Consider the following 21349-nt stretch of genomic DNA (forward strand, 5'->3'; position numbering starts at 1 on the left):
TTTATAAAGATAAACAAACCTGAAAGTTTTACAGTCAAACCTGGCCCATCCATACTTAGCATGGCAATGCACAGCCTCATACAATGGCATCAAAAAGCTTGAATTGTCTGCAGTGTTACAACACATTTTTATACGATGAACTACTGATCTAATGCTCAAGCCAAAACACAATCCTAGCACTGATAGCTGGAAAGGAGGGCTGAGCTCTCCCAAGCTGCAGGAGGCTGTGAAGCAAGGCCTACGGCAGCACAATGAAATCACCATTAGCTCTTGCAAAGCTACAAACTATTCATAAGGAAATCCTGAAGTACCTGGAGGAAAATTTCAAAGGCTTCTGCAAACACTGTGAGCCATCAGCAGGGAAAAATTCTGGCACTTATCATCTTTCATCCCAGTGTTCTGAAGAGCTTTAAAAGCACTAGTATTAGAGAAAGTTTAAGTTAAGTGATACCCATTTGAGGACAGGGAAGTCAGCACACTAGGCATGAACTAAGCAGTGAGAAAAACCAGGAATTCTAATGCCAACCTCCTAGATTTTTAAATTAGAATAGCTCTGATAAGGACTGGGTAACTCCTATAATGTGAATACAGAGCTCAGAGCAGTGTATTATCTGTTACCCTCTATCATAGTGTTCATATTTCTACAGACACATGGAAGCATCCAAAGAAAGTACTTCAATAAAACACAGAAACTTGAGAAAATTATATAAATAAGTCCATAACTGGGAAAATTAACAGTTATAGGTAGAAATACAGATTTTATTACAATTTTATGACAAATAATATTTATTCAGGGTAAAACTATTCAGTGCATTGTTTTTTAAGTATTGATGAAATCTACTGAACAAATTCTAAGCCCTGCCTGTGTTAAAACAAAAACTCATTTTACACTGCTTGTAATTTCTAATTCCCATCTGACAACTCTTACCACACCTACATGACTAGGGCAGGAAGAAATCAGAATTTGTTATAACATCAAAAAATGGGTCAGGATTAAGCCACCAGCCTTTTCAACAAGAAAAGAATCTGATCCATCTTCCCCAATAATTTACTCCCATTTATATACATGCATAATTGTATCTTTTCCCCTGAAGCTGCTTAACTATGAACACATCAACTTGTAAGTACTCAAGTATGAACAGTCACCACAAGCAGCTTGCTATTCACTGACAAGTCAACATCAGACACCAGTCACCTGATACACAAAAAATCCTCCTGGTTCAGAGGCCACGTTTCTACCAAACACCGAGAGAAAAGGAGGAAATGCTGTACTCACTTGTTAAAGAGATTCAGTCCAATCCTATAATGGCGTTTCCTGATAACATCGTTACTGAAGGCAGGGGAATCCCAGCTGTTGCGAGTTTCTTTGTGGTAGGTTTGTTTGCTCAAGGTTTGCTCCCTAAGGCTGTCTCTAGAAGAAGATTCTGAGCTGCAATTTATTGTATCATTAGAGTTGGAAGTGCTGTTGATGCTGTCATTGTCTCCATCAGAATAATCAGACTCTGATTTGCTTTGCCTGTTTGCAGTGCCATTGATAGCTAAATGACTATCTATAGGCCTAGCCCTATGTCTGGCCTCCTGTTCCTCTCGGGATATAATCTTGGCAGGAATACTGTGAGGGATGTGTTTTGGGCTTCCTTGTTGACCAGTGATTCCTCGATCATAGGCATTTTGTCTCTTTAGTGAACCCCTCTCGGAGCGATCACTCAAGTCCACTGAACTGTCACTGGGTGGCTCTATAGTTAGCAATGGTAGATGATCCATTCTCATCCTCTGGTCCTGACATTCCAGGGATGGGGTACTCCTGCAGCTTGTATCAGTGTCTATCTTATCATCTTTGTGGGTCATGGACCAATACTCTTGAGAAGAGTTCACAGACCGGAGCCTCAAATCAGATTCTGTGCTGGACGGTCTGTCTACTGACTGGGAAAGTGGAAGGGGCGGAGATAACTCTTCCTCATCAATATATAACGTAACATCACTGTATGACGCTGTCATCTCATCAAGCTTCCTGTGATCCACATTGTGAATGGCTGGTTTAGTTTGAGCACAACTATCCCTTTCCATGTCACGACTTCTGACCTGATCCGGAGTCTGGACTTCATCTGAATGTAGACTGCGGCAATTCAGTGCATCATCAATGGATTCTGCAAGGGATTTCACCTGCCTGGAAAAAGCATCCTCTAGTTCTGTGATAGCATCCGCAAAATCAGTAGATGCTGCTGGAGACTTCATTGTAGCTGACTCTCCCAGGTCACCACATTCGGATGGTACCAGGGATCCCAGCTTTGACCCATCGTTTGTAACAGAAACTTGTTTTCCTTCGAAGTAAGAGCTGTGGACTTTCTCAGGTCCTTCAAAGGAAAACTGCATTCTCATATTGGACAGTACAATGCGTCTTGACATACGATTTTCAGACATAGAACTTCTCAGACGCTCAAAGTTTTTGTTCATCTGATACTGGCGAAAAGCTGTTTGTATGGTACGAGCAGCATGTCTAGTTATGAGACGGCCTCCATACTTCCGTTCTAGCATTTCCACCTGGGGAAAGGGCAACACAAGCACTTTGTGACTTCATGCAGGTTAGGACAAGGTTAAAGTAGAACAAAAACCAAGTTCTTCTAACAGCTTTCATTTTTGGACATTTTTCAAACTGCATACTGGTTTTTGGAACTGCAAACTCAAAGCTCCAGACTAACAACTGCACTAATAGTGACCAGAATAGTCATTTGCAAATTGCACCATAGAAGTATGACAAATATGTGGCTATGTGAAAACTGTCATTTACAATTTCACGTGCTGGCTATTTGTGTGGGTTTAAATGTTGGTTTTCACACATGAGCATCAGTGTGCCCATGTAAAAAGCAGCCAAGGTAGCACTCTGATGCAGCACAATGCAGTCATTCTTTCGCTGCAGAATGGTGAAATTCAAATACGGGGCAAATTGCCATGTTTTGGGAGTAAATTCTAGAAGTGGCCATCACCCGTCCAGGCATGCATCACCTACATGAGTGTAAACCAGGCAGCATCATCTCACACAGGCCCAATACCAAAGTGAAACTGAGCCCCCCAGGCCTTCCAGAGAAGTTTCTCTGATGGAATGTCCACATACACAGTCTTCCTCAAACCAGGAAAATATTTCAGACTTTCTAAATACAAATTCAAACCTATTTTCATTCTTGTGATTACACTGAACATTGCCAGTGTTTCCAGTTTACACAATGAATATGCAAAACAAGCACATTATAAATGCTGCCCATTTATCCTAGTGAAAACAACATGTCGATACTTTTGGAATATTAGGTATTTTTAAACATTTTCTTCCAAAGGTGAAAAGCATTACTTATTTAAATGACACTGAACAAGATGAGGAACTAGCTTTATCATTTCCTCCCCCCAGCATTTAATTTCTGCTCTGACTACTCTTTGTTGGATCCATATTAGTCCCAAACACAAACCATCCATGACAAATCAATGTTTAGTACTACAATTAAATCCACCATTTTCCTGGCAGCAATTTTGTATAAGTTCATGCCATTTTCATAACACTCCAATGATTCAAAAGTCATTTTTCCTTGCTTGCAAATCCAGGTATCCTTTTTCATTAGAGTCCATGGTTTAATTCCTTATGTTACATGGACATGCACACACAACACCTCCCATTTTTACTTTAGAGATCTCATGAAGTGATTGCTAAGTTAAGACATTGATGTGCAGAGGGGCTTCACCCCCTTCTGGGGAAGGAACTAAATGCTACTAAAAATATAGTCCATTATGTCTACCACTGGGGAGTAGTTGATGTATTTCTTTCAGTGCTATTGCTGGGTTCAGCTGCTCCTTCCATATCAGAGATGATCTCCTTTTATGCTCTGCTATTTAAAGGTGAGTCACTGATTTTCATTAATTCTGAATTCTAGATGCAAAAACTATTATGTACAGTTATTGGCATAAACTGAGGAGGTCAGCTTACTGCTACGGAATTGTTCTGTTGACTGTATCTTGAAAATTCCGTGAGCTGGGCTCGGAAAGCTGTGACTGCTCTCTGAGATGGGAATCTGTGCATCTCTGCATAATTTTCTATCACTTGTCTGTAAACAAACTGCTCAGCTTTTCAGCCCCAAGCAGGGGTTATATTGTCAAAGAGGTTAGGAGGTTACTTGTCAGACATTCCAAAGATTTAAATCTTACTAGGAACTTCTATCACAACCCTGCCACTGCTGCCACACATCTGCTGCTGTTTCTATCCACAGTGTGCATTAGGTGTGTTTAAATAAATCACGAGATTATTTTGCTGGACTAATCTCAAAAAAAATGATGAGTAGTCCATTTAGTTCTCCTTTCAAAATTAAATGTCAAAGCTAAAGAAAAGAAAACTAGCACAGCTGGTGTGAAAGAATGAAACAAACCCTAATCTGCTATAAAACCTGGGCTTTTTTCTGGCAAACAGGCTGCTGTCTTTCAGGCTTACACAGAAAATAACATCACTGATCATCATAAAGCAGGGGGGGGGGGTTGGTGGGAATTTTAATTGAGAGTATTTTGAAATTTGCCTAAACGATTTACTAGACTTGTGACTAATATTTCATGCACCTTTTAAATTCATATTGAATACACACTGCCTTTAGGTAAAGCCTTGGACATTTTCCTAAATAGTTCTGAAGTACCTTCAGAGGTTTCAATGAGAGCTTTTCAAGAGCCGTAAGCAACTTTTTAGTATCAAGCTTCCTTTATGTATCACTTTTTATTGTGTAGGATTCCCTGAACAAATCCAAAATAACATTTGCAGTCATCATTGTCCATCAATCCAGCATAAAAGGACAGATGGAATTAGGCTCAGTGGAGTATCTGCAGTGCAGGAGACCTCTTTAGTAAGCCTTACACTCTGTCAATCCCTTAAGAGACATCAGCAAGAACAACTGCCAAAGGTGGAAAAGTAAGTAACATTTTAGGTCTCACAAGGAGGTCCAATTTAATAGCAGAGCTGGCTTAATTTACATCAAGAATCAGGAACCTGGTATGTGCTTGCTCCAATATAGAATTTGGTGAGCATAAAGGCTAAACTACTCTCAAACTTGCTATCCCAAATCCTGGCTTCAACTTTCAGTCAGAGCTCAAGTTCTGCTCCTCCACGTCTCTCTGGAACAACATTATATTATCCTCCAACCTGACATTTCAGAACAACAAATAGATGGCAAATGAGACTTGGCCCCTATAAATTTCACTGAGGGTCAATGTGTGGTCCAAAACAGGAGTGGTCTGCTTCCTGCCTGCAGAATTCTGCCTGCTCCCACTTTCACCATGTTACCATGCAGGCTGGAGGGACTATGCAATACAACAGGGATTCACAGTAAACAAAATGTTCTGTGGCAATAAAGATCTCCAACAACACAGCCCTCTGCTCCAGTCACTGATGTACTGGCTACTGTATATCTATCAAGGAAATAGAGTGCATCCTATGTATTTGCTTACCTAATCTACTACAGCATCATTTTTAAATGATAGATATGAACTTATATGGCAATAAGCATCTTTCAAATATAACAACATTCAGAATAAAGCTTAAAAGGGGTGGCTGAGGCTGACTGTCTTATGGAAGCACCTTTTTAGGGAGAGAGGTTTTGAACACCTATATAACTTTTATCCAGCTCTTTCTAAAGCATATTAGAAGTTTTGCCCAGTGGAGTAAAATCAATTAAGACCTTGAATTAACTCCACAGATATAGAAACCCAGACTGGTTTGGGTTGGAAGGGACCTTAAAACTCATTCAGTTCCAAACCCCTGCCACAGGCAGGGACACCTTTCACTAGACCAGGTTCCTCCAAGCCCTGTCCAACATGGCCTTGAACACTGCCAGAGATGGGGCAGAGAATATCAGCTGCAATAAGTTCTTCCTTTCTTTCAGCAACACAAAGACATCCAGGTTTCAAAATGACTCATTTTCTTGGAAAAATACTTAATGCTATTACATTCAAGTTCTTGCTCAAAGCATGAAATTACAATTCCTAGCAGAACAGCTTCTACTTTTAACACTATTAAAGTATCTTTTACACCTTTCTTCAGGAAGGGGGAAGGTGTAAAGGGACACAGGAATGACACAGCACAATAAAATCACAAATTTCAGAAATGCTGACACATGACTATTTTGAACTAAGTTGGTCACAGGAAAAAAGGTATTTTCAGCATCACAACTGAAGTGATGCTAGAAAAGACTTTTTCCAGCTTGCAGACATGTTGCCACTATCATAACTTAGGTAACAAAGCTCAAATACCTGCTTATCTTGTAGATCTGAAGAGAGTTCATAGCTCTCAGAAAGAGATCTTGACCTTTTAATAGCTTCTTCCTCTGCTTGTTTTCGCAGTATGGATGTTGAGTGCTGAAGTTTTGGCCTCCGGGATCTTTGTTGTCCAGGGGAGACAGAATACAGCCCGTAAGCAGAGTGATCGTAATGGTCTGGACTAAGAGCTGAGCTGTGTGTTATAGGTCCTTGATGGTAAGTAGAGGGGCTATCCAGAGATGTGCCAGTTTCGCTGCTTGGGGCTTCACCCTCAACACTAGACAGAATGGAAAGACAGGAAAATCCTCAGGTGAGTATTGCATACCAAAATTATCAGCAATAAATAGCACAGTTTTGCTTAGTATCATTTCATATAGACAACCAGCATGCTTTGTTTAAATTCAGATGCAGTTAGTACAGGGTAATGTGGCTTCCATGTCGAACACCATAGTTTTCATTGCAATCTAAGCAAGTCTTCATTCTGTTGCAGAGGTAATCTTTATGAGTCAAGCAGGAGAATGGAGCTTTCAAGCATCACTTTACTGTATACAGTAATTGCTAATAGCATCCTGAGTAAGTCACTCAGTAACTACTGTGTAAAATAAATGAAAACTTAATTTCTTCTAAGGCTGCTCATTTCCAAGTCATTCTACTTCAAAATGGCAGAACTTTATTTGTGCCTTTCCTTCCTTTGACAAATAAAAGCAATACTTTCCCACTGTTACATTCTAGCTCGACATAAAAGGATTACTTTCAGGTTACTCAACAGAGATTTGGGATTTAATGAATCTTGTGAGCTACTATGTTACTAAAAACTGAAACTGGGGAAAAGTACCTACAGGAGAAATCTCATTTGTTTCTCTGCTAGTGAAAGATTGCTCCCCTGGGATACTTCTGGCATGCTTCATAGGAAAGCATCCCAAGGGATGGCGTTTCTAGCTAATAAAAGCAAAATAATTTCAGGTAGGGAAAATGCAATAGGAGCTAACTGGCAAACAAAATACCATTTTCACATGAATGCTATTGCTGCTAAGGAAAACAGAAGAGGAAAAAACCTTTATATTACAAGAGCTGTACACAATAGGAAACATTTTAAAACTGAGTCCTAGCCAAGGTTTATCCTGAAGCAGTGGTGGCTAACAGTAGCTTCTATTTGGTTTCTGTCTGCAGTAGGGCATTCCCACATTGCAATAGGTCAGGCACTTTCAAACTTCCGTCTTTTTCACTTTTCACACAAATATTTAACATCTGCCTCATCCTGTGTGCACAGAGCATTGACAGAAAAACTGTTTTACTTTATTTAATCACTCAAAAGACATAATAAGCACTCCTCACATGCGTGAATGAAAGCATCTACAGTGTTTCCCCCACTTTTTGCTTTAGGAGCAGGTACATCCAAACTTTAAAGGAGTAAAATTCCATGTTCCCACCACACCATCTATTTCTTATTTTGCTTTTATTCACATGTACATGAACATAAAAAATAAAGCCCTCCTGCTGCATCTCAGACCTGAAGTGCTGTGACCCATGCTGCAGACACATGCAGACCACAGCAGTTCCTTCAAAGGGCTGAGCCACTGCTGAAGGACCGCTCTCCACTGCGCCATGGACTGCAGTGCCAGAGGACAGCAGGGTTTACACTGGCACAACTCTCCCAGCTGGAGCAGTGAGCACTTTTGAAAGTGTGGGAGAAAAAAAGCCCCTTAGATTTCTCCAAAGGTTTCTATAAACACATAAAACTGAAAGCGAGGCCTCTTTCTGTGCCCATGAAATTATGACTCCACCAGAAAGGTATTTTCAAGCATACTTTACCCAAGCGGGAAATATTTCCAGTGTGCACACATTACTTTTTCCAGAAAGGAAACGGACAGGAAGCTAATCCCTTTCCCTCTGTGAACCAGCTGGCTTTCAACCTGAAAATGACAAATCCGCCAGGGATTTGCTGCTGACATTGAAACTGTAACCGCCCATCAAAAACAAACAAATCATGCTCTCCAAAGGAACCATGGAAGAAATTAGAATGGTACTGAACTGCTTCACATCACACATTTCCCTGTTCTGCTAACTGTGCAGCTGCACTATTTTGTACATCACAGGTTCTTAATTACAGGCTGGTTTGTAAGTACTTTTCATACAGGTAGGGTAGATTTGTTGGTAACAGGAAGTCCGGAATTACCACTATTTCCCCTTTCTTGAGTTTGGTGACTTTTTTTCCTTCCTTGCCCTTCAATTGTGGACTATTTAATAACCCTTCCACGTTGATTATCATCTCATACTGACATTTTCATAATACCTTCAGTGGATCACTTAACCTTTTCATCAACAGGAAGGGAACTGCCCTAATCAGAAAGAATCAGAAGGGGGTCTGCCCGAGGCTCTCATTCCAGTTAGAGGTTTCTCCTTTGTCTTTAGTTTGTCTTTCATACTTTTTCCAGACATAAATATGATCCCTGTCTGAGTATAATGCTTGATCTCATTTTGCTCATGGGGCTAGTCCCTGCCACCACATCTGACCTTTGAGGCAGGGAAGTAATTATCTTTTACAACAGGCAGCCTCCTGCCCAACAGCAGGACAGCCCTTCCGAGCAAACACACGCACACAGTTCTGCGTATCTGAGGGCTTCCTCCCATTCAGCCCTTCCCTGTTTGTTAAGAGTGGCTGAAACTTCATACGAGTTACTTCATATGAAAGAGACTGCATGACAAAGAAAAGCAGCTTGCTTCCTACTTCTTCCTACTTTACATGTGTTTGGGAAAGAAAAGTATTTCAGCAAATATGATGTGTGAAGCTTTAAGGATGACAAGATGTATTGCTCCGTTGTGGAGGAAGTGCATGCAGAGACACATGGAACAGGAGCATGGAACTGAGCTTCACCCTGCCCCTGTGCATTTTGAAAGCTGTACGCTAAAAAGGGTCCCTTTGCTTCCAAAGCAAAGATGTCTCAGAATCTTGTTGTCATGGAGGAGTTCAACTTACCAGATGTCTGCTAGAAAGTACAATACAGCAGAGAGGAAACAGTCCAGGAGGCTCCTGGAATGTGTGGAAGATGATAACTTCCTGACAGAGCTTGTGAGGGAGCCAGTGAGGGAAGGTGACCCACTGGACATGCTGTTTGTGAACAGAGCAGGACTTGTGGATGATGTGATAGTCCAAGCTGTCCTGCGCATAGCAATCATGAAGTGATTAGTTTTCCATTCTCACAGAAATAAGGAGGCAGTCAGCAGAACTGCCTCTTTGGATTTCCAGAGGGCAGGCTTTGGCCTGTTTAGGAGCCTGGCTGACAGGATCCCTTGGGAGGCAGTCCTGAAGGGCAAAGGAGTCCAGGAAGGCTGGACATGCCTCAGGAAGAAAATGTTAAAGGTACAGGAGCAGGCTGTCCCCATGTGCCAAAAGATGAGCTGGAGGGGAATAAGACTGACCTGGATGAACTGAGAGCTTTGCCTGGAGCTCAGGGAAAAAAAAAGAAGAGTTTATGACCAGTGGAAAAAGGGGCAGGCAGCTCAGGAGGACTGCTCCCTGAGGCTAAGCAGGGAGAACATTAGAAGAGCCAAAGCCCAACCAGAACTTAGTCTGGCTACTGCTGTAATAGACAGTAAAAAATGCGTCGATAAATAGATTAGCAACAAAAGGAGGGCTAAGGAGAATCTCCGTCCTTTATTGGATGCAGGAGGAAAAACATAGTGACAAAGGCTGAGATACTTCTTTGCCTCAATCTTTAACAGTATTACCAGTTGTTCTTGAGATACCTATCTGAGCTGGCAGACAAGGATGGGGAGCAGAACGAAGCCCCCAAGAATCCAAGGGGAAATAGTCGGTGACCTGCTATACCACTGGGACACACACCAGTCTATGAGACTGGATAGGACCAAGGGTGCTGAGGGAGCTGGCAGAAATGCTCACCAGCCTCGTTCCATCATTTCTCAGCAGTCCTGGATAAATGGGGAGGTTTCAGTCGGCTGGAGGTTAACAAATGTGATGCCCATCTACAGGAAGCGCTGCAGGAGGATCCAGGGAACTACAGGCCTGTCAGTCTGATTTTGGTGATGGAGAAGTTTATGGAGCAGATTATCTTGAATTCCGTCACACAGCACACACAGGACAACCAGCTGGTCAGACCCAGTCGACATGGGTTTACGAAAGGCAGGTCCTGTTTGACTAACCTGATCTCCTTCTGTGACAAGGTAACCACCTCAGTGGACTATGGAAGGGCTGTGGATGTTATCTACCTACACTTGAGTAAAGCCTGTGACACTTTCTTGCAGCATTCTCCCAGAGAAACTGACTGCTCATAGCTTGGGCAGGTGTACTCTTCACTGGGTAAAAATTGGCTGGCTGGCCAAGCCCAAAGAGTGGTGGTGAATACAGTTAAATCCAGCTGGACTTAATTATCCTAAAGGTCTTTTCCAACCTAAATGATTCTATGATTCTAAACCAGGCTCAGAACACAAGCCAGGGTGACAGGGCTTCATCTGTCCACTTATTAAAAATGCCAACACACAGGATTCTGCTCCAGGTTTGCAACAAAAATTAGAAAAGGTCCCCCTATGACTAGGGGAATAGTCAGACACCTCTCTAGCACTCCTTCACTTTCAGCAGCCACCCTGCACACTCTTTCTCAGATGGGTGAGAAATGCAGTATATTAAGTGCATTGCAAAACTGAACAATATAATGCTTGACCCCATCCCTGCTGAAATTAGAAATAACTTCTTAATAAAGGTCTCCAATGTGAGGCACGTGCCCCCTGCTATACATGTCCAGTAGAACTACTGATAATTTTAGTGTTTAAAAATACCTAGCAGGTGAATTTGGTTCATCTCCCTGCAGTGTGCAACGGCACGCTAATAGAGAGACCAGCAATACATTGAGTATTCCAATTGTGTAACATTAGGAGAATGCAAACCAGCTGAAATTAACCTTTCATTTTTAGAACTCCAACTGTCTTATCACATTCCTGTTTCAGCAGAAAATAGATATTCATTATCTGCCAAGCCAGAAAAAGAAAGGTTGCTTGCCAGTATTTTACAAAGCAGAAAATGGAGCAGCTAAGGAGTGAAAATGGAAATTAAAATATTTAAAAATACTTAGTACTATTAATATGACTTTGCATGAACAAAACTTTAAAACAGAGCCATGGAAAAACTTTGATTCTTTGTACATCTAAATTACTTTTTCAAATTGTGACCAGCCCTGACTGAATCCAATATTTTATCAAAAACTGATACTGGAAGTTTCTTGGTGCAAAAATCTCTACTGTTATACTCCCCCCTCCCCCAAACACACCACTCTATCAAAGAACAATAGGGAAGAAGAAAGACTTAGAGAAAAATGGAAACAGACTGAGTTCAGTATTTTTAACAATTCTCCACAGATATATAAAACTGTTGGTGAAAATCAGATTAGTTTTACTTTTTCTAATGACTATAAACCAGTACTAAATACCAAACATAGATGCATTCAGGCGTTTTTATTTTTTTTTTTTTTTTGACTGTGCATGGCTCTAAACTTCCTGCAAGAGCTAAACCACACATTCTGCAAGCAGTTTTAAGTTAAAATCCATCAGCCCAAGGGACATATGTGCACACAAGGAGGATCCATCCACAGTCTCTGTCGCAGGGCAGTGAGATCAGGGTGATCCCGCAGTGCGGCTCACACTGCATTCACCCATGATGCACACTGTGTTCTACCAGCCACATAATTAGAGCTCACCACTCGCTCTGAGTCACAGACTAACACCAGTGTGCAAGCAGTGGCTGCCAAAAGCTGCTTTTCTAACTAATGTGCCTCCATGTCAAAGCTGAGTAACATGGTGCACAGCTGTATCTTTGGACTGAAGTAGCATACAAAAGATTCAAGAGGACAAATGTCAAGTAAATGATGCTGATGGCTAGGAAAAGGTTGTGGGTTTTACTTTTATTATTTCCCACTACTCAGATGATGAGTTTATTTCAAGAATTACCTAACAAGAAAAAGCTCTGTCTCCTCCTTTGCTTTGTTTAATTGTCAAAGGCAGTTGTGTGGTTAGCCATGACCAAAACAAAACCTTTCTCTCCAGGCATGTTAGCAGCGGAAACCTGGCAGCTCTTTTTTTCCCCTGACTCTCATTTTATATCCTCAGTTATTACTTCTGATCATAAAGACTGTAATTAGTAGCCAGTACACTACCATATTTTAAAACAATATATTATTGGAACTTAATCTGGCAAGTCGGGTCAAGGACAATAGAAAGGGCTTCTTCAAATACATAGCGAATAAAACTAACACAAGAAGCAGTATAGGCCCACTGCTGAATGAGGTGGATGCCCTGGAGACAGAGGATATAAAGAAGGCAGAGGTGCTGAATGACTTCTTTGCCTCTGTCTTTACTCCTGCAGACTCTCCCTGGGGGACCCAGATTCCTATAGCCCCGGAAGGAGTCAGGATAAAGGAGGAGTTTGCTTTGGTGGATGAGGACTGGGTTAGGGATCAGTTAAGTAATCTGGACATCTATAAATCGATGGGTCCGGATGGAATACACCCGCGGGTGCTGAGGGAGCTAGCAGAGGTCATTGCTGAGCCACTCTCCATCATCTTTGGTAAGTCGTGGGAAACAGGTGAGGTGCCTGAGGATTGGAGGATGGCAAATGTCATGCTGGTCTATAAGAAGGGCAAGAAGGAGGACCCAGGTAATTATAGACCGGTCAGCCTTACCTCCATCCCTGGAAAGGTGATGGAACAACTTATTCTTGACACCATCTCTAGGCATATCAAGGATGAGGGGGTCATTAAGAGCAGCCAACATGGTTTTACCAAGGGGAAGTCATGTTTGACCAACCTTATACCTTCTATGAACAAGTAACTAGGTGGATGGATGATGGTAGAGTGGTAGATGTGTTTTTTCTTGATTTCAGTAAGGCATTTGATACTGTCTCCCACAGCATCCTCACAGATAAGCTAAGGAAGTGTGGGCTTGATGATCAGGTAGTGAGGTGGATCAAGAACTGGTTGGAAGGAAGAAGGCAGAGAGTTATGGTCAATGGGGCAGAATCTAGCTGGAGGTCTGTGACTAGTGGAGTCCCTCAGGGGTCAGTGCTGGGACCAGTGCTGTTTAATATTTTCATCAACGACCTGGATGAGGGAACTGAATGTACCCTCAGCAAGTTCGCTGGTGATACTAAACTGGGAGGGGTGGCTGACACACCAGAGGGCTGTGTTGCCATTCAGCGAGACCTGGACAGGCTGGAGAGCTGGGCAGGGAGAAACTTGATGAAATTCAACAAGGGCAAGTGTAGAGTCTTGCATGTGGGGAAGAACAACCCCATGTACCAGTACAGGTTGGGAGCTGACCTGCTGGACAGTAGTGAAGGGGAAAGGGACCTGGGGGTCCTGGTGGATAGGAGGATGACCATGAGCCAGCAATGTGCCCTTGTGGCCAAGAAGGCCAATGGCATCCTAGGGTGCATTAGAAAGGGGGTGGTTAGTAGGTCAAGAGAGGTTCTCCTCCCCCTCTACTCTGCCTTGGTGAGGCCGCATCTGGAATATTGTGTCCAGTTCTGGGCCCCACAGTTCAAGAAGGACAGGGATTTGCTTGAAAGAGTCCAGCGCAGAGCCATGAAGATGATTAAGGGAATGGAACATCTCTCTTATGAGGAGAGGCTGAGGAAGCTGGGACTCTTTAGCTTGGAGAAGAGGACACTGAGGGGTGACCTCATCAATGTTTACAAATATGTAAAGGGTGAGTGTCAGGATGATGGAGCTAGGGTTTTTTCAGTGCTGTCCAGTGATAGGACAAGGGGCAATGGGTGTAAACTGGAGCATAGGAGGTTCCATGTGAACATCAGGAAAAATTTCATTACTGTGAGAGTGACAGAGCACTGGAACAGGTTGCCCAGGGGGGTTGTGGAGTCTCCTACATTGGAGATATTCAAGGCCCGCCTGGACAAGTTCCTGTGCGATGTACTCTAGGTTACCCTGCTCTTGCAGGAGGGTTGGACTAGATGATCTTTTGAGGTCCCTTGCAACCCTTAGGATTCTGTGATTATTTGGGATGTTTGAAGATCTACTGTTATTTTTTCATGTATTTTTCATTTTTACATTCACACCGTCCTTTTCCTTCCAACCTTGCCCAATTATCACCTCAGCAAAACCAAAGCCAAGCACAGTAAAGACAAGATTTTGAAAAACAAGAAAACTTCAACATTTGAGCTTAAATGGAAACTGGAAAGACTCCTTTCAGTAAAGAGCAAACCCCATGCTTTTCCATAGGTTTAACTAACTTACTCATTCCACTGACAATACTGGCAAAATGATCAGAGAAGCTGAAAGTTTGGATCCATAGCACAAGCATCTACATCTCAGAGAGACTATACTATGACAGAGAGATGATAACCAAAAAAGCAGAAATTCCCTTTATACTGAGGCCTGATACCTTATATTTAAGACTACATGCATGTAAAGAGGAAGTATATAACATCAGAAGCAAGGAATTATGCAGCATTCCCACTCATCCCATAAACCTCACAGTTTACTAGTTGTGAAGTGCATTTGTAGGACTAAAATACAAAGATAATGAGACCATATGCTTGCAAAAATAATCCAAATGTTCAAACCAGTATGTTGCAGATTTAGTTTGGAACATACAGCAACAAAGAAATTCAACATGCTTCTAAAGAATGTAAATGCCAAACCAAAACTGCATTGCAACATTTTAAAATAGAACCAAAAGACCCTCCCAGCACACCAGAGTAAATACTTGAGAAATTATTTTCCCAATGAATGCTCTCTGAAATCATGTTGTTTTCATCATTCGTTTAAAATGGACTTTCAAAAGTGTAATATGAAGACATGAAATTAAAACCAGGCCCTAACGACTGGATGGTACACACATGAGAGCCAAGCAGCATTGTAGTCATCCTATGAAGTACTTGTTTTGGACATAAAGAGAACTATGACAATATAAAAGTTTGTGCTGTTACATCGTAAAGGTTCTTCCATAGCATTTTAGATCCTTAAAAGTATGAACACAAGCTCAAAGGCACATAGAGGAAGTTCCTTTTCTTCTAAATTGTGGAAAGTATGCACAAGTAATATGAATACAGTAAGAAAAAATTTGTCAACTTAAAATTCTAGTCAGCATGAGCTGATAAAAGCACTCAGCTTTTGCCCTTACACTACAAGTGCTCTGTTCTTTGGGAAGCAGGCAGTTGTTGAGGCATGACTGTGGGAGAGTATGGCTTGCCAGAGACTGCAGTCAGCACCCCAGGTAGTTTGCATAATCTGAATTCAAACTGAACTCAGTGAAGGATATATACATTTATTTTATTTCTTGCAACAGTGAAGCATTGGCATGAGTAGATCTTCATGAAATTCCCCAATCAAATCCATCCTTTCTGTAACTTGCCTACTATTCCCTAAATCCATGTAACTTATTCCCGTCTTCAGGAAAAATGCATGTAAACTTGGTTCCCTTTAAGTCGTATCTACAGACAGAACAATTCAGCAAGCTTATTTTCTCCCTGTGTCCCAGAAACTTTCCTGTCCATAAATATTACATGCTATCTACACTTGAATCATCTAGATGCCTAGGGACTCTGCCATGTGATTTATGAGATGGAATTTAATGAAAACCAAAGAGCGAAGCTCTTGGTATTAAAACCTCATTTCGTAATCATGATTCCCAGTAAAACTTCTCACTCAAAGATAAATATCCTCTATGAATAGGCCCAAATGCCTAGGAAGGAAGAAGTGCTATACATGTGTTTTACACCAACTATCTATTCTTAAAATTTGCAGGTTAAAAAACACAAACTCTGACCAGAACGCCCGACTATAGATAGCCACTAGAAGCAGATCCAAATTCTCTACCTAGCTCAAAGAATGCAGATCAGAAGTCGCCCATGGAACTAACTCTGGGTAACAGAGAGAAGCATGATGGCAGCTGCTAGAGCAGCTGGTATGGACAGACACCTCCAACATGAAGCCTGTTGGAAAAAAGCATTTACATGGCAAAAATGTTTAGGTCAAATCTAGGCATTCCCCAAAGGGACAAACCTCTACAGAAGTTAATTTCGTGCATATAACTTTCTTTACAAGTGCAACAAAGTCCCACTTCAGTTGTGAAATTTTAAGTGACAATTACAAACAGAACACTGCTAACTGAAGCTGTGAGTCCCTGTACACAAACTGAATCTGCACACAGGCATTCATTTGGCACGGGAGCACATTCACTGCTGTGATTTGGCTTTCATTTCAGTACCTGTGGCACTTTTTGGTGTAAACTAAGAGGTGTATTTGATTACAGCTCTGATGAACGCATTGTATTATATCAAATTATTCTCCACAAAAATGTAACTTCTTAACATGCAAAACCAGCCACATGTAGTTCATACTAGCTTGGTTTTAACACTTTTCTTTCCCACTTCTCCCCTCTCACAATACTCCTCAATGGAGTAAGAACATTTGAGCAGAAGCATATCATTAATACAGTTTGCAAGAGATCAGCTCTAGTTCTTACTGCCATGTCTGTTTTGTACTTCCTAGTAAACAAGTCAATTATATTCTGAACTTATACAAATCCCTGAATTCAATAAATGCAGTAACATTAACAAACCAATCTACCTCTCAATACACACTGTCAAAAGTTCAAAGCCATTATGATGAACAACAGCATTCACACGCAGTGACAAAAGCTTTGATTCAGGAAAGAAATATTGACCAACGTGTTTTACTTAGAATGCACTCTTAGTCCAGTTGTTTCTGTTAAAAAGAAATTAAACCTTTGAATGCACATCAAAGTAATGTCCCAGGTAATTCATCTTAGTGAAGTCAAATATCACTGCAAGAAAAATCCAGACAAAATTTGCATTTGTCTCAGAAGCAAACACTAACAAAGTAACCGCTTCATTCTGTAATGTTCCATGGGGTAAGAGTGCCAATAGCAGCCAGCTTAAGTTAGAACACAGTCTGAGACTATTGAGAGAGCAAATGTTGTTCCACTACATGCACTGCAAACCTTCAGTTGCTCTCTGGGCCAAGAAATGAGTTCAAAATAACAGAGAAAACCCAACATTCCCTCGCTTGGACACTATCAAGTTTTAATTCTCACAAAACAACCTCATGAAAGGAATTACCAAAAATGCTTTTACAAAAAGGCATTCTGACCCACAGTCTTACATGCCATTTCTAGCAGCAGAGAGCATAGGAAGAAAGAGAAAAAAATATTTTCTCCACGCCAAAACAGACCATAGGAATTAATGTCTCTTCTGAAGCGGAGATGCACACCAGCAAGGTGAAAACAGCCAAACAAAAATCTACCCAACTTCTCCATTTTAGGAAACAAACCTTTACAATAGATTAAGAACTAAGAATATCCATTTGAAAAGAGCTTACCTGAGATTACCTTCAGCTTCCAAGGAGGAGAAGGAAGGTTAAACACCTTGCATATCAATTTTGTCTAAGTCAAGCAGTGGCTAGCAGACACAAGTACTGTATGACTACAGAAGGGTCAAACAGACCAACCAACTCACACTCACCCAGTACCCATTTAGTGCCTTATGAACCTTACCTGCTAAAGGCAATGCTGCATTTTATTTTCATTATTCAGCAGCTAGAAAGTAACAAAGGAGACTGACAGCACAGCTGAGCACAGCTTACAAATGCCAGCTCCTCTCTCAGGTAAAGACGGCAATGTCACTCTGATAAGCTGTGTTAATCATCACCCAGCATATGTTTATTCAGCAGTGACCCTATTCTGCACTTCAAGCTCTTTAAAGAATATCTAAAATATTATTAGAAAATGACTATAGCAATACTTTGAGGCTTGTGGCTGGAGGAAAAGTTCTCACATTTATCAGCCCCATTTGTAAAATTTGTAGAGGTTTTTTTATGATTGGCTACCCCTCTTGATGTGTCAGCATAAAACATACTAGCAACAGAAAATGTTGTGTATGCTTTAAAAGGAGGGTTGCCTTCTTACAAGGACTAAAGCTAAACATTTTTAAGAGTAACTAACTGTGGTATCTGGGCATTTCACAAAACCTACCAGTACAGACTTTGTCCTGTTCCTCCTCTGTAAACTCTTACACAGTAGGGTAAGTGTCAGAAATCTGTGGAGTTTCTCAATGCAGCTGTGGTAGAATTTGACCCCAACTATTTACTAGTTATTCAGATACACCATTTAGCAACTGGAATTCTCTTATTTAGCGTATCTATGCTCATACGGCATGTGTTTGAGATAGTAAGATATTAATACACATTCTACTGCTTATATTATGACATGACCTTTATACAATGCTAATTTTAAAAAGGAAGATTTAGTTTCAGCAGCTGAAGAAAAAAAAAAAATATTTGCATGCACAGCTGAAGCAGCATTTGATATAATGCAAGAATCCTTGGTGTCCTGTACCAGCCACACTTGTATTTCACCTCCATTGTGGCCTCAGCTGTTGTGTCAGGCCCACCAGAGGAAGGGGTGATATAGAATGGCACCACTGAGAAATCTGCTTGCTGGCAATCAGGTTATGCAAGAGACTAGATACTAATTTCCTTTCCCAGTCAGGTTTGGGGGATAATAGTCTTCTTTCTCCTCTTATATACTGTATATCACATAAACATGAATTAGTTTAAAGATCCTTAACAAAATCCTGGGTTTTGAGTTAAAAAAATGTTTTTGGTATTGAAATCATATAGAACAAAACTATATTCTTGTCTTGGATCAAATGTGCTTCATGAAGCCTATCATCTGACTCATTTTAAGGTTTTGCCCCTTTATTATTTGAAATGATTTTGAAGAAGATGCCACATAGACAACTAGGAACAATTTGTTAGCATGCCAGCCTTTCCCTTCTAGTATGCCTGAGTGCCTGGGCAAAGGGAAGTTAAGAACCATCATAAATCAGAGAGTATGTAAAGGGTCCACACAGCAGAAATGAAAATAAACTCACCTTTTTGTACTGGGCGCCGCATCACATAACATCATGGATCACATCACAACTGTATTCATTTAGGCCATATTTTCATTTAAAGTAGCAAACAAACATTATACAAAAAGACCCATTTAAAACAACCCATTAATAATATCTTGTTTTCTAATGAGTTGTGCTTTAAAGCAGTGTCACCACTTAATATAAAATGCTTTGTTTTCTCACTTGCATTTAAGAAATGGTTAGCTGGAGTTCCCCATTTTTAAAATCAGAAAGAAAGGGTTTGTTCAACTTTCAGTGATCATTTGACTTCTGACGTTACAGGTAAACCTGTAACGTTATAGAGCAACAGATAGCAAAAGATAGAGCAAAAGATGACCTGTAAGGTTATAGAGCAACATACCTAAAAAAGCAATCAAAAAGGAGGATGGACTGTTAAATCTGATCACGGAAAGACCTTTCACTGATCTAACTGAATCTAGAACTATATATAACAGTGTCACTCAGTTTTAAACCCTGCACAAACCCTGCATTTTGACTGCCAACTATGTTGTGCCAAGTCTAAAAAAAAAAAAACCAAACCCAAAAGAGAAAGAAACCCTTCTAGTTTTGTCTGTGAAAGAACAACGTGATTTTAAGATGTATAAGTGCGAACAGGCACAAGAAACTCACCAGGTAGGAGAGAAGCTGGATGAGAATATAGAAACCTTTTTCCTGCTTCCAGTGAAGTTCAGAGTGTTGCTACAAAGTTAATGAGAATGGGAACTGGCCTTGAGCATTCTGCATGCACTGAAAGGTCTGTGCTGTCTGTGTTGTAACTTACTGGAACAGAAACACTGCTAACCTATTCTTAATCACAGGCATCCTCATAAAAGTGAGATTTTTATCCTGTGCAACACACCCAAGATTTTACATCAAAGTGTACAGAACATAATGTTTAAGGAAACAAAGTGGTGAGAGATTTTTTGCTTGAAGTATGGAGTTTGGTGGAAAAAAAAAGTAGTTTTAGGTGTTACTTAGGTTCAAGTCAACATGTTCAAATAGAGAAGATATTTGCAGCCATCCTCAGAAAGACATCCTGTGTCAGTATGTGTAAATCTTCACTCTTAGGCAAGCAAGACCTCAGAAGATTGCTTACAACCTCTAAATCAGTTGAAGAGCTGACATGCTTTTTCTCATTCACAAACTTCCTTCCCTTTACATTTCCTCTCCATTATGCTGAGTCTATATATTTTATAGTTCTTGCTGTTAGTGGGAAATTAAATGTAGGCTTTCACTACAACTTCTGACTCACCTCAATGATGGGAATGAAAAAATAACACAGGTAGCAATTCCTGTCTTGGAAACCTATAAACGCTATTTCAAAGCTTGCTATAAACCAAGAACTTTCTCCTTACAAAGCTTATCTATTATCTAAATGCTAATATCTGCTCTTGCGTTCTAAAGAATTTTATTAGGTACTGCCAATCAGTACCTAGATGTAGAGGATTTACTGTGCATACACAGAATAACTATCATTTTTCTGTCATTAACTGTCATATATACAGGAGCATGTAGCAGCTCCTTTTCGATGCAGTGCACAGATGCCTAGGACAGCTCTGCACTTCTTACTCCCAGAAGCATGGACAACCTGCATGGGCTCCTGCTGATACAGTCAGCTTAGCTGGGAGTTGTTTGCACGTGAGGCTGAGCACTCACAAAAGAGCATCAGGTCTAAAATACACGATTTGGATCACTCTTAGGATGTATAGGCTCTTTACCACAATTTAATTCATAGCTCTGTCCACAATGGAAAATGGTCTTCTAGGACAAGAGCAGAAGTCCAGTTCCTAAAAACAAGAGTCACCATTTTAGGAACTGAAAATCAAATATTAGGCAAAGGCAGATTTTGAAAACGTCAACCAAAGACAGACAATCTTGGGTAACATGCTGCACCGTGGCAGCACAGGAAAACCGGAAGTATTTTTCTCCTAGGCTAACCTACTCAAAAACACCTTAACCACATTTTAATAGCAAAATCGGAATCCAAGTTTGCAACAGGTTGCCACCATTGGGGATGATTCTCATTAAGGCTGGGCAATCCTCTCTTCTTTCAATTTCACAAAGCATTAACTATGAACATTAATAGGAAACTATTGTAAGTCCCACTCTCCCAAAACTTGAAGCATTAGAAGC

At 40.8% G+C, this 21349-nt stretch overlaps 1 protein-coding gene across 13 annotated transcripts in view; it reads right to left on the minus strand.

Annotated features, from left to right (window-relative positions):
- Positions 1-21349, minus strand: part of IQSEC1 (IQ motif and Sec7 domain ArfGEF 1) — a 348548-nt gene that overhangs the window by 46024 nt on the left and 281175 nt on the right. For 12 of the 13 annotated variants that reach the window (XM_062620529.1, XM_062620436.1, XM_062620446.1 and 9 more), the window contains 2 exons: positions 6271-6553; positions 1277-2541 (listed from right to left, as the gene is read on the minus strand). In XM_062620529.1, coding sequence (XP_062476513.1) covers positions 1277-2541; positions 6271-6553 — 1548 coding nt within the window. Of the gene's footprint in view, positions 1-1276; positions 2542-6270; positions 6554-17817; positions 17951-21349 lie in introns of those variants that run through there. The other variant, XM_062620508.1, reaches the window with a different exon arrangement.

Source organism: Pezoporus occidentalis, unplaced genomic scaffold, assembly GCF_034315485.1.
Source record: "Pezoporus occidentalis ecotype Australia unplaced genomic scaffold, CSIRO_AGI_Poc_V1 ctg106, whole genome shotgun sequence".
Classification (NCBI taxonomy): Eukaryota; Metazoa; Chordata; class Aves; order Psittaciformes; family Psittacidae; genus Pezoporus; species Pezoporus occidentalis.